Source organism: Lactuca saligna, chromosome 2 (assembly GCF_052625555.1).
Source record: "Lactuca saligna cultivar CGN05327 chromosome 2, ASM5262555v1, whole genome shotgun sequence".
In the NCBI taxonomy this organism is placed as follows: Eukaryota; Viridiplantae; Streptophyta; class Magnoliopsida; order Asterales; family Asteraceae; genus Lactuca; species Lactuca saligna.
Window position 1 is genome coordinate 84,400,634 of NC_136418.1, and position 13,786 is coordinate 84,414,419.

The 13,786-nt window shown below is 38.1% G+C and overlaps 1 protein-coding gene across 1 annotated transcript in view; it reads left to right on the forward strand.

The window, feature by feature from the left end:
* The first annotated feature begins 1,302 nt into the window (after positions 1-1,302).
* The window catches only part of LOC145029837 (uncharacterized), a 61,731-nt gene continuing 49,247 nt past the window's right edge, over positions 1,303-13,786 (forward strand). The window contains exons 1-2 of the mRNA XM_078978291.1: positions 1,303-1,646; positions 13,171-13,237. Coding sequence (XP_078834417.1) covers positions 1,303-1,646; positions 13,171-13,237 — 411 coding nt within the window. The remainder of the gene's footprint in view (positions 1,647-13,170; positions 13,238-13,786) is intronic.

Genomic DNA, 13,786 nt, shown 5'->3' on the forward strand with positions numbered 1-13,786 from the left:
TCATACTTTTAAAATTATATTTATTTAGTTTTTGTAAAGTAGACATGCATTCATTTCATATTAATAACATGGTCAGTATCATAATTAAAACAATATAGAAGTATTATATATAAGTTGTGCAGTGCAGGTATGCCTTGGGACATGTAATCGGAACTGGGAAGAATGTAGCCTGATCAACTATATTTTTCCAAGGGCCGACTAACGTATGCCAAGGAGTGTCTGCAATGGACAACAAATTTAAAACTAACCAAAAGCATATCATTAAAGAATACTAAGGGAGTATTCGAGTGCCTTCAACCCTTAAACTTAAGAGTAAATTCCATGTGCTTTAGCTTATAGTCAATTCTTAACCCTATTCTCGTATAGACTCAAATGGCTGGATTCCATCACCCCGGTGACCTCTACTACTCCAACCAAGGTAATGGAGAAGGGATAGAGAATGATCCTGAAGAAGGAATGCAAGAAGAATCAGACTCAGATCCCGAGGACAATAACCTACCCTTAACGACTCCAATTCAAAATCCTAATCCTCGACCGGAATTTCATGGCTCGACGCCCCTTTGGGCAACTAACCTGAATAGGTGGAGCCGCGAACATGATCAACCCCTTCTATTCAACAGAGACCAAAGCTTCTACAACCTAAGCGAGGGGGCTCAGTAGACAGAGCCCTTCCTATATTGGTTCGTCGGATTTCTCGCATTGGTGAACAAGGACGGACGGCCATCCATCAAACTGAGGAAAATGATGCGAACACTGGAGTCAACACAGTTCGCATCCGACAGTTAGGATTAGCTCATGGGATAATCGTAAATTGAAATGAAGCGTTGCAGAGAGAGCTAGCGGCAACTCAAACCGAAGTGATAGAACTTCGGGCACGCCAAGCAAGACATGAACTACGTATGCTCGAGATGGAGCATCAGTTGGCAGAATCTAATGCCCATGTAGCCAACTCACGTAACAAATAATACTTGTCTGACTTCCAAAAATTTTGTCATAGCATAAGACCTCGGATAAAGTCCTTACTTTTCTTAACCTTGTAATCGAAGACCTTTAGATAGGTCAAATTTTCCTAACTACAAAATGTAACGCACCATATTTTTAATATATATGATGTATTTCCTTTATTAAACCCTTTGCATACGCCTCCAATTCATGAGTTTATCTACTCTGTTTATGAGTCGAACTCAAAACCCTATTCAAGGGTAAACCAAACTTCTGATATAACAAATCACTAATGCGCGACTTTCGAATCATTACAATTTATAGTTTTTTTTTGTTTCTTGTTATTTCCTTATCAGAACAATGCCTCCTTGTAGATCAGCACGTAGAAACGCAACCCCACCACCACCTCCCCTATATGACCCCAACATAGTGCACTCTGCTATCACTGCAGCAGTAACGGCTGCACTGTCTCAAACAAACTTTAGCGGCACAACAAGGGCCGGAAGTAATCAACTTACCAACATGACCCCATTCCTACGATTGGACACCGCCACTTTACAAGCTATAGTTATAGCCACAGTGGCAGCCATTATAGCATACAATAACTCTGTCAACTCAAGCAGGGAAGGAAACGATATCAAAAATCCTAATCAAAGAAACAATCAAAGCCACCTACCAGTAGCTACCTATAAGAATACTGCAAGGTACGAACATAAGAACATGAAATGAAAACCCTGGAGCGAGAGGAGAGGCGAATCAACTCAAAGAAACGCCAAAAAGCAATCAACAACCCATACCCCTACACCCACAAGGTCATACAACGGCAACCAGCCTAAGTGCAACCGATGCAACTTTCATCATCACGGACCCTGCCGTGAAATGCATTGCGTTAGGTGCAATGGAAAGGGACACACCATCCGCTACTGCAGAGAACTAGCCCAACCAACTACTCCAGCCACAAATGTAGGAGTAGACCGTGCTTGTTATGAGTGCAGAGTAGCGGGACACTTCCGAAGGGACTGCCTGGAGTCAAACATCATGAAGGCTGGTGGAGGAGGCCAAGTATTTGCAATGGGCCAAGAGGAGGCTATTACAGACCCCACGGTTATTCTGGGTACATTTCTCCTTGATAACTTATTTACGTACATTCCATTTGAAAGTAGGGACGCAGAGGAGTTCCGTGAGTCACAAGTTTAAAAATCTACTCGAACAAACACCCCAACCATTAAACAAAACTTTCATAGTAGTAATAATGGAGATAGACTAAAAAGCACTGAAAACACACACGTAGAATGCACTATTTCACTAACGAACGTCTTACAATGAGAAGTACCGACATCAACATTCGACGTGGATTGGTGTGACCCTACCCATACCAGTTCCATGTGTTATAAAAGACCCTTTCACTTTAACCATCGACTAACGAAACTCGATCGATTTATAATGACAAACCCGACACAAACACCAATTGGTTTCTACTTTCAAAACCCCGAAGTACTCATGTGAGGAATCTTTACAACCTTCCCGTAGTATCCCCCAACAGATCATTTAGAAATATCACGCTTACAACAAGTCAAATCCAAGCTCAGAAACTAGCAGTGAATCCAACCATGAACTTCAAAACATAGCTGCCCTAATTCATCGAGTGAATATGCAAACATTTAGAAGAACATAAGTAAATAAACCCAAAACCGCACGATCCCGATCGGTCGAAGTGATAGGCGGAGTAATGAAGGTCCGCTGAAACACGCACATTAGGATCTAGATTCATAAAGGAACAAGAGGAACAAATGGACCATAAGTACTCATGCCTGCCCGCAAGTATTGGAGTCCCAGTCAAAATGCGAATTTCAGGACGAAATTCTCTCTAACCAGGGGATAATGTAACAACAGCAAAATTCAGGTCAAAATTTAAACTTTTATAAAACCTTAGTTAAGTATACTAAGTGGTAGATATTGTAACAAGGTTTTCATACATATAAAGAACATTAAAATCCGAGTTATAACGAAGAAGTTATGACCATTCTATGTTTCCCGACAAAAACCAGCAATACGAAGTTACGTAAAAACGCAAAGTTTCAATAAAACACTTTTTGACCTTAGGTGTCTAAATGAAAGTCATAGATATCATCAAACCGTAACCGTACATAAAAAGAACGTCCAAATCTGAGTTCGTATGAGGAAGTTGTGATTTTTCTAAGTTACAGATATAGCAGTAGACAGCTAAAAACTCGAAATAGAAATCGAGAGACTTTTGGCCAAAACAACCTAAATGAGAATCAAAGGGGATCAACAATTCTAACGCAACGGTAAAAAGTCTGACGAAAACGGACGTCGGATGAAGAAGTTATGGAACTTTAACGGACTTTTCCTGTCCCGACCTATTAAAAATATAATATTAATAAAAAATCAAAACTAGCCGACGTAGTCTAAACGAAAGTTGTAGATCGTAGTCTCACCTTCGCGTGGATATAAAGCACATCGAAAACGGAGTTCGTATGAGAAAGATATGAATTTTTGAAGTTTGTTAATTAATTTAAATATAAATTAAATTAAAGCTCGGTATTATCCGAAGAAGGAGTCACCGATCCGATCCCTCGTACGCCCATCATACCGTCGTACATCCAGCGTACTCGGATGCTAGGCTCCGATTCGTCCACGTCGCTCCAATGTTTCGACCGAGGATGCGCTCATGCATGACGCATGAGTACGCAGCGCGTACTCTAGTACGCCCCGCGTAACGCAACCTCTCAGACCCCTATAAAAAGGATGCGAGGGTGCCAGCCAAAATTGCTAATTTCCTTCCTTTCTCATGCCGAAGCTCTGCATTTCAACCCTCGGAATCATCCCAAAGGCCCGGTTTTCATATCCAAGGTGGGAAGAAAGTTTTACACTCCCGAGATTTCCTGAGAATCTCGAGAGACCCACTTTCTCGAGTAGAAGTTCTGCTCGGTTTTCGTCACGCTTTCTTCAATCGATCAAGTGAGTTCATACCCCTTTCAAACACACTTTAAATACATTTTAAATGCTTTTATACTCTATAAGGGGGGGGATACAAGTAAACATACGATTATTATCGTGTATTTTATAAAGTTTCACTTCACTTGTTTTCTCGAATAAACCACTTGGAATTCCTTACTACTATGGAAAACTCTTTTCATACATTGCGTGCATTAGACTTATATAAAATATATAGTGATTTGAAAGTACCTTTCATTGCTAAGTCGTTTTATACATTCTAAAAACTTATGATTTTTGCTTGTTCAAACATTGTGAAAAAGGATAAACTTTGCATACAAAACTATCACTTTAATGCGGACTTAGTTGAGAATCCAAGAGACGTGTATATCTTCAAACACTACTTTTCTTTATTAGAAAGTAATGCTGCAAGTCCTGTCGATAACCAGAGTCTCCCGTTCGGAGAACGTGTCAAATGTGTATAGATCTATACGGGAAGTCATGATCTCGCGCCCTGACTGTTAGCTACAGTCCGTCCTTTGGGGTGACAGTTGTCATAACGCTGCGACGCCTGAAGAACGTTGTTACAGGCATATTATGTTTAGTATGGTTATAAAACTCATCGGATATACAATTATTATGGTATTATGCTTTTATGAACGAGTAGCTATTAAAACTATTCTCCATCTAACAAATGCGATCTTCGTATAGCTTTATTATATAAACCTATGACACAACTTTTAAGAACGTCGGTTTCTTGCGATTTTTGGTCTTAGAGACTGTCAGTTATGTTAGGAAAGTAAGGGTTTTTCCTGCATACAAACCAAACAACTAATAGGAAAATAAGGGATTTTCCTGGTGCAATTATTTACAACTTATAACACGAACATTCATATGCATTTCATACTTTTATAAGAAAATAAGGGTTTTTCTTGGAAAACACAACAATTCATATCTCAACCATTAGGGAAAATATGGGATTTTCTGGATCTAATACATTCACTTTCAACACAACAAATCACAACTCTTTACATTTGAAATACTGCGTTTTCTGGAAAACATACACGAACTTTCGAATGGCGTACATTTTTCAAAACACTACTCATGAACTCACCAACTTAATTTTTGACACTTTTTCTTTGAAATAACTCCTATTCTCAGGGAACCGCTAAGCAGATTTGGAAATCAACTTTTGGGGATTAACGTACTGACGTTAATTACTTCTTTTGAAGATGTTTATGTATTTAACTTTTGAACATGTAACGAATACAATTATGTAAACATTTTGGAAACTTTAATATATATGGTGGTGTGTACTTTCCTTTCTATGAACTGTTATGATACTGAATATGACATCGTCCGCCCTCGAACGTTTCCGCCGTTCTGGTTTAGGGGTGTGACATTTACCCATGTTCTACCCAACATTTATCTTGTAGATATAAAATACACATACAATTTTAATCAAATCCATACCCATTGATGTGTGTAAAACCAACTAGTTTTAATCCTACTAACTTAAACACAAAGACAAACACACGAAAGGCAGTGTACCTATCGATTAGCAGTTTAGTTCAGGTAAGTAGGGTATCGAACACAGGGAACGGTAAACAATTAAAATAAATGCTAATATTATCTAAATAAAACAAGTAAAAGAAAAAAGGGTTTTCTCTAGTTTTGCAAGACTAGAAACTATAATACTTTACTAACATGCAAACTAAGCAACTAATAGCTAAGAAAACAAAGATCAACTAAATTCAATGATTAAAAAAGCCTTCTGTTTAGGTTTGAATCATTTGTTCCCATGGATGATTTTATGGTAAATATATCAAATTAATTCTTCATTGGTTACCGACTAAAGTGATTAGATTCACATTCGCTATAGCTAATCCTTAGAAAACATATTAATTCAAGCAATGGCCAGTTGTCTAAATTAATGAATTTCCTAGTTTGTTGATTCGGGTTTAGAAAGACTTGTAATTAGCTAATCAAATTGGTGATTCAATTAACCTCTTGTTGATGGTGTATCACACAAGCTCACACATTAACTTACCTATGTTCAAGTTAATTCTAGTTTCACATTCGTAATTCCTAGACATACAACTATGTGGTCACAATAAATCATATGAAATTAATAACTAAGAGATGTTCATACAACTTAATTACTAATTTATTAACAGAAGAATAGTTATTGTTAACACATAAGGTTCTTTAACAAGCTTAATAAAACATAATCACCAATTAAAATTAATCCTAATCGAATAATCAATCCATGTTCACAAATTCATATACCTAAACAGAAGTTATGAGTTTTTAGCTCATGATTACAGCAGAAACAAGCACAAAAACGAAATCAATTGGTAAAAACATAGTTCAAACAAGAGATTAGGTAAGAGTAAACTTGATTTTGACTTGATTCTCCTTAAAATTGAATGTAGGGTTGATTCCCTTGCTTCCTACGCTCCAGCAGCACCTTTAGTCGACAATTAGCCTCCAAGGGTTAATCTATCTGCTAGGGTATCGATCTGAAAGTCCCTTTATATAGATTTTCAAAAAACAGGGGCTACTCGGCAAGTCCAGTGACCTACTCGACGAGTCCGTCACTTAAAACCCGTGTACGGCAAGTCAGCGCGTCCAGAATCGCAAAATCCAAGATCCAAGCGTCCAATCGCCTATTCCGCTTCATTTTCCTATCGAGCATGTCATTTTTGCTGAAAAATGAAATTATAAACTAATTAAGCACCTTTTTTTCATTAAATGAGACAAAAACAACATAAAGTATTAAGATAATGCATGAATTTTATAGCTAAATATGCCAATATCACCCATCTCAAATAAACAAACAATATATAAGACATAACATGTATTTCATAGCAAAAACTTTAGATTTATGTGTTAGAAGAAAGTAACTACAAACTCACTCATAACATATACTTAATACATTCAAACATTACTTGTATTAAAATCGTATTTATGAAAGAGACTATACACTCACTTGATAAGATGATTATTGGATAACACTACGGCTCTAAAAGCAGTATTCTTCGGTGAAACCGGGAGATCTTCACAAAGACCAGGCTTCTCGCATGCAGAGCTTCGGCTTGAAACTCTTTTCTTCTCGGGATCTTCGGAGCGTCGGGACTTGCTTTGGGTGCTGGGATGATACCGGGGCTTTGGGGGTACCTCAAGACAACTACAGAGGGTATCGGGAGTGAGAGAGTGAAGAAATTAGCAACCAAATCGGCAGCCTTCGATTTCTATTTATAGGGGTGGTTTTTTGATTTTCACGTCGTGAACCATCATTTCACATTGTGGCCTTGGACGTCATGGCGTTCATCATCGCAACTTGGTTCTGCCAGGCTCTGAAAGGTCAAATCACCGAGTTCACGTTGTGAACACTGACTTAATGTCGAAAATCATGCCCTGAACTTCAGAAATTCACATCTTTCGCATACGAGCTCCGTTTTAGAAGTTATTTACATCCACGCGTAGGTGAGATTATGCTCAACAACTCTCGTTTAGACTCCGTCGGCAAATTTTGACCTTATTTTATCATATTAGTTTTAGTAGGCCGGGACAGGAAAACTTCGTTGGAAATTCATAACTTTTTCATCCGACGTCCGTTTTCGTCTGTCTTTTTACCGTTGCACTACTATCGACGAGATCTTCGATTCTCATTTAGATTGTTTCGGCTAGAAACCACTCGATCTCATATTCGAACTTTGGACTGCATACTGCTATGCTGAAACTTAGAAAAATCATAACTTCCTCATACAAAGTTAGATTTGGACGCTCTTTTTATGCACGCTCTTGGTTAATGTATTCTATGAATTTTTTTTAGATCACTAAGGCCAAATATCTCTCTATCGTAAAGTCGTTATTTACGTCGCACTGTGTCGTGTCGGTTCTGTCGCGAAACTTTGACATGTCATAACTTCTTCGTTATAACTCGGATTTCCACATTTTTATATGTATGGAATCCTTGTAACATATACTACAACTTAGTTAAGATTAGTCCTTCTAATAATCTTACATAAAAAAGTCATTTTTGATGCTCATTGTCCTTAAATTGACTAGCCTGATCTACGGGCGTTACAAAAATAGCCAATATTATACAAATTTTTTCCGAAAAATTACATGGTGTTTTCTCATGGAGATGAATCTTGGAGATTACCGGAAAAAAGACTAAATTTATTCGAAGTGGAGAAATGTTAACAAAGTGATTTAGTTTAACGCAGTGTTTTCGAATGTGAAATGGCAATGACAAAGTGGTGTAAACGATGAAACTATTTTGCAAAAAGCTCTCGAAATGTACCAGAATAAGAAATGGTCCAATTTCAAATTTCTACATGTTTGGAATATTTTGAAATTGTCAAAAAAATGGCAAGACGTCGATGCTTCTGAAACTTTAATGGGTGGTTTTTCTAAAAGAGCCAAAACATCCGAAATGACGCATAGTTAATCGCCCGATGCACATGTCGGGATTAACCTCAATGAAGAGGAAATTTTTGAGGTTTCAAGAGCCACTCGTCCCATGTGTAGAGACCGAGCGAAGCGAAAGGAAAAAGCGGCGGTAACTAGTTCCAGTGACATCGAGCAAACTAACAACAAAAATGGACAATTTAAAGTCGTCCTTGGAGCAATACTTGGCATTCGCACACGAGAAAGAAAAAACTCGTGTCATGTCGATCTTAACGAGAAACACAGGGAAATGCCGATAAAAGCCAAAGGGGAGCTTGCAAAAAAAATAAAATAATAAATAACATATAACTTTCGTTTTTGTAATTTTCATGGTTTCGTTTTTTTTTTTTTTAATTTCTAGGTTTTTTTTTATTGTTTTACTTTTTTTTAAGTTTAATGAAATTTAAGATTAAAAAAATATGTTTGAAATGTTTTCTATATTAATTATTTTTTTCGAAAAATATCATGACAAGTGTGTCAACCCATATCATGCAAATGACAATTTTTGGCTAAAGTGTGGCAAAGTTGATGTAACACCTACGTGGACTTGGCAAGTTTGGCTCCACTGTTGCCGGTGCCAGCTACCTTCGTCTTTGAACTGGTAAGCTTCAGCTTCGATTTGTTTTGTTTGTTTCTATTTTTAAATACGCTTGTGTCGATTTTCGATTTTCACTCTGTTGTATTGATTTGTTTCTTCCGATTTGCTTCTGTAATGCACCTCACCAGTAGTTGACTTATCATACATGTGTTGTTTCTTCCGATTTTCAATCCACTGTATCGATATGTACCGGTGTTGTGTTTGTGTTGTGTTAACAGGTACATATAATAGTTAGAGAAATTAATTGTTGTTTCCATTCTTTCTATTTTGATGAACTATAATTCATGAAAGATTGATTAGAAGTTTTGAAATTGGTGAAATCATTTAAAAAAGTTAATGATATTGATGAAATTAGTGAAATTGCATATAATATTTACATTTTTTTTCTGGTTTGCAGTCTCTTATTTCTATGAATTTGTGTTACTTTGGTTTGATGTTAGGTTGATATTTGTCTTATTTAAATATTGTTACTATGTAATTCTCAGATAATGGATGAAAACCACACTAATGTTGTTGATTGTCAATCGTCTCTGAAAAAGAAAAAACCAAAAATTCGTATGGGATAATCTTATGTTCATGGTGTTTGTCAATGCGTGCTTGATTTTACTAAGAAAAGGCCATAGATATGGTACTCACTTTGATAAGGTTGGGTGGAAGATTTTACAAAAATACATGAGGGACAAAAAATAGGCTACAACCATGAAAAAAACAACTAAAAAACAAACAGGATAACAAGAAAAATGAATGGAAGCTTTATGACCGCTTAATGAAGCTTGAAAATGGACTTGGTGGGACGAGAAGCCTAATAGAGGCATTTCTTGAGTGGTGGTAGGAGAAAATAAATGTATGATCTATTATTCTTTTTAATTATTGTAAGTTATGATTGCATAAGGAAAGCGATGGATTAAACATTATATTTTTGTCTTGTAGGAGAGTAATGAATATGCCAAATTTAGGAACACAAATTTAAGCATATTTGATGAAAATATGATCTTTTGTTTCGGGATTCCCCTGCCATTGGAGATCAGACTATGACTCTGTCATAACTAATAATTTCATCAAATATGCTCTTTTGTTTCCGGATTCCCTTGCCATTGGAGATCAGACTATGACTCCGTCACAATTTAGAAATAATAGCAATTCAAACAAATAAAATATGGAGGGCAATGGAGATAGTGATGAAATCAATTTAAATGATGATGAATTTTTCCTAGTTTCCATGAAAGTAGTTCAAGTAAAAAGAAGAAGTCTAAGCTTGTTTCCAACAACCGTTCAACCAAGAGTACAAGTTCTATTTATAAGAAAAAATTTAAACTTTATTAGATGCAATATCAACAAAAAGCACACAAACTTTTCCACAAAATAATCCTTCCCCAAAAATAACAGATTGCATGGCCATTGTCATCAAGTTTTCTGATTTTCGTGAATGGTCCAAAGAATTTTCACAAGCATTGCTTGTCTTCACAAAAATTCAGAATCGTGAAGCTTTTATGTTTCCAATGACTAATGAAGCCAAGATGGAGTTCCTTAAGCTACATATGAAATTATGATTTGTCATTTGACATTATGTCTTATCGTTTTGCCTTTTGTGTTTGAAAAAACTGACCTTTGTAGCCCTAATAAATTCAAAACTGATCGGATAATTTGTATCACCCTGAATCCAGCAGACCAAGAAAAGGGAAGGGGAACCCGAAATCAATGAGTCAACTCGTTGAGTCGATGAAAGAACTCGAAGAGTCGGAGCGAGTTCCATCTCGCAGATTATGTTGTCGACTCGGCGAGTCCGGGGTTTCACTAGGCGAGTCAGGTCTGGGTTAGGAAACCCTAATTTCAGGACTTGGTGCCCTATTTAAGAATCCTATTCTCCCCTTTAGGGTTTCATTTGCAGCCTCTCTAGTCCAGAACCGAAACCCTAGCCACCCAACTTCATTTCTTCAGCTTTTGTAAAGATTAAGGTCCACTTAGAGTGCATCTTGAATGTTTGGGAGAAAGGAGCAAGGAAGGAAGCGTAGATCCAACCTCCACCTCAGTTTGGCGGTGGATAGAAGGTAACAAGTCGATACCTTGAGCATTCATTTGATAAATCCCCTTCTTAGCTTGTATTTTGTCACTGTTGGGTCATTTTCAAGGTTAATTCGAGTATTAAGCCCTTGGGGATGTATTGGACTTCAGATCTGGGCACTCTTGAGCTTTAGATGCAAAGAGTTTCTAGCTTTATCTAGCTATGGCTCCATTTCGTGACCTAGACCTTCATTTTAGCTTGGATTAAGAGCTTTAGCTTCATGGCACCTTGCATGCATGTAAAGTTAGCAACTTTACGTGTAGTGCTAGCATTAGGAGTCCAGATCTATGAGTTGTAGGTGTTGGAATGGAGTGTAATTGACAAAATTGAGATGTCACAAATCGGACTTAGTGAGTCGGTTCATGGACTCGACGATTCAGGTCGGTTCATGGACTCGACGAGTCGGGTCGCAAACCCAAATCCCTTCTGGTTATGAGTTAGATCAAGTGAGTTGAGTTAGTGAGGGACTCAGCCGGTCTAAGTCCATAATGGTCCGGAAGTTCATCGTACTCGACGAGTTCAAAGAGGAACTCTGCAGGTCCAAGGTAATCTCCTTAGCTATGAAGATGGACTCGACGAGTTGTTCATACAGCTCGGCGAGTCACAGACTAGGCACATTCATATGTGGATGATGAACTTGCCGAGTTCAAGGACGAACTTAGTGAGTCTTTTGAAGATGTTCCCAATTTGTATGGTTGAAGGAGCACTCATCGAGTTCTTGCCAGTCTCGACGAGTAGAGTCGGGGTTGCTTTGGGATTTGAGGAGTATAGACTGGACGAGTTGGTAGAACAACTCGACGAGCCGAGTCAACTGGAAGTTGACTTTAACCATTGACTTTAACGAAGTTTGACTAGGGTTGACTTTTGGATTATTATGGCCTAAATGTTGCTTTGGGTATTGATAGTTCGGGAAGCTGAAGGATCAGTAGTTCAGAAGTGCCAGTTAGCAGTCGGAGGTGTTCAGCGAGTCATCGGCTGTGTGAGGTGAGTCTCCTCACTGTGTCCATGGGTCTACGGCCACAATGTCGGCCCATTATGTTTATGCTTGCGTATAGAAGGAAGACCCGGGGGTTAGCCCTAGGCACTTATGGATATATGTTCTGGGTTACGACCTGATGCCGAGCAAGGACCAAGGAATGTTAGGATGCTAGAGGTCTTTGTGATTCTTGCATGTGCCAGTATAATAGGTTCTGGACCGAGGGTCCGGTGATGGGGTAAGCCCGAAGTATGTTAGACAATAGTATGTTTCCGGACCGGGGATCCGATGCCGGGGGAAATCCCGAGGAAGATGCTTATGTAGTATGTTAGATTATACTTGTTGTCTTCGTGATACTTATATGTGACTGGTAGGGAGGTGAGTGTGGGCGAGGTCCCGTATCTCATCACTAGCTGAGTATGGATGGGGTTTCATATCTCGATATTAGCAGAGCAGGGGCGAGGCCTGTGATAGGAAGGTTGTGAGTGTGGTCGGGGGCTCGTATCTCACTACTAGTAGGAGTATGGATGGGGTTCCATTACTTCAGTAGTAGACCGGGGTGGGGCCCAAGTTAGGCGAGGCCTTAGATCAGGGTATGGTCAGGGTATGTTTATGTGTGTTCTAGTATGTTAATTGATCATATGTATGTGTATGGCGGGCTAGGCCTAAAGACAGGCGGGGCCTAAGGAAAACAGATCTGTATACCGGGTGGGGCTCGATGCCAGGCGGTACCTGATGGCAGGCGGGTCCTGATGCCGGACCGGGTCCGATGGAGGGGGGAGGCCCGATGCAGTGGGCGGGGGCCGAATATGTGGTTATGTGTTCAGGATTATGTATGGCATGTATGGATTAGTAGATATGTATGGTATGTGGTAGATTGGGGAACTCACTAAGCTTCGTGCTTACGATTTTCAGTTTTGGTTTCAGGTATATCTGATAGCGGAATGAAGAGCTCGGGACGATCGCATGGCACACACCAAGAAGTCTAGCCTGGGATGTTTACTCTGATAAAATGAATAAGTGTTTTGGAAAAGATACTCTAATTTGTCATATAACCCTTTTTGTATGTTTGAAACGAATTAATGCTATGGTTATAATGCTTTTTAAAGAAAATTTTGGTCACGATTTTTGGAATGTTACATAATTCTTATTTTGAAGTTTTAAATTTTTGGGTAGGTATGTTGAAATTGGATGCGTTGGTCATTCCTTTTTCAATTTTGAAGAAATCTTGTATGGTCTTCAGGTATGTTGGTTACTCACTTATATGCTCATGTTCATGTTATCTACTCTGTTATATGTATGCTAATTGTTGACGGTATTGTAATAAAGTGTCTAACATTCATGCTTTGTGTTGTATACAGTATATCTAAAGGACAAGTAACTAAAAAGATCTTCTCCGACATTAAGAAAATTCGATGGGATTAAAAGTATGTTACAAAAACGGTCGATGGTTGTAGAAAGTAGACTTACCTTGATTTAAGAAAAATTATTACATATTAATTATTCAATCAGTAATGGTTTTACCTTTAACCCTAATTGAATAACTTAGGCCCTAAGCAATCCAAGATCCTCCTAGATATTAGGCTTGGATGAATTTTAAGCTTCCCAAACCCTAAATTTATCCACCCCATTATCTATAAGGATACATAGCCCAAAACACTACTATCACACATTTGACAGTTTATGCCCCTTTATTCAATTAACCTCCTTAAGTCACCAAATTAATTCTCAATTAATATATGACTTATATTAATCAAATAACATTATCAATCCTTTTTAATATATTATTCTC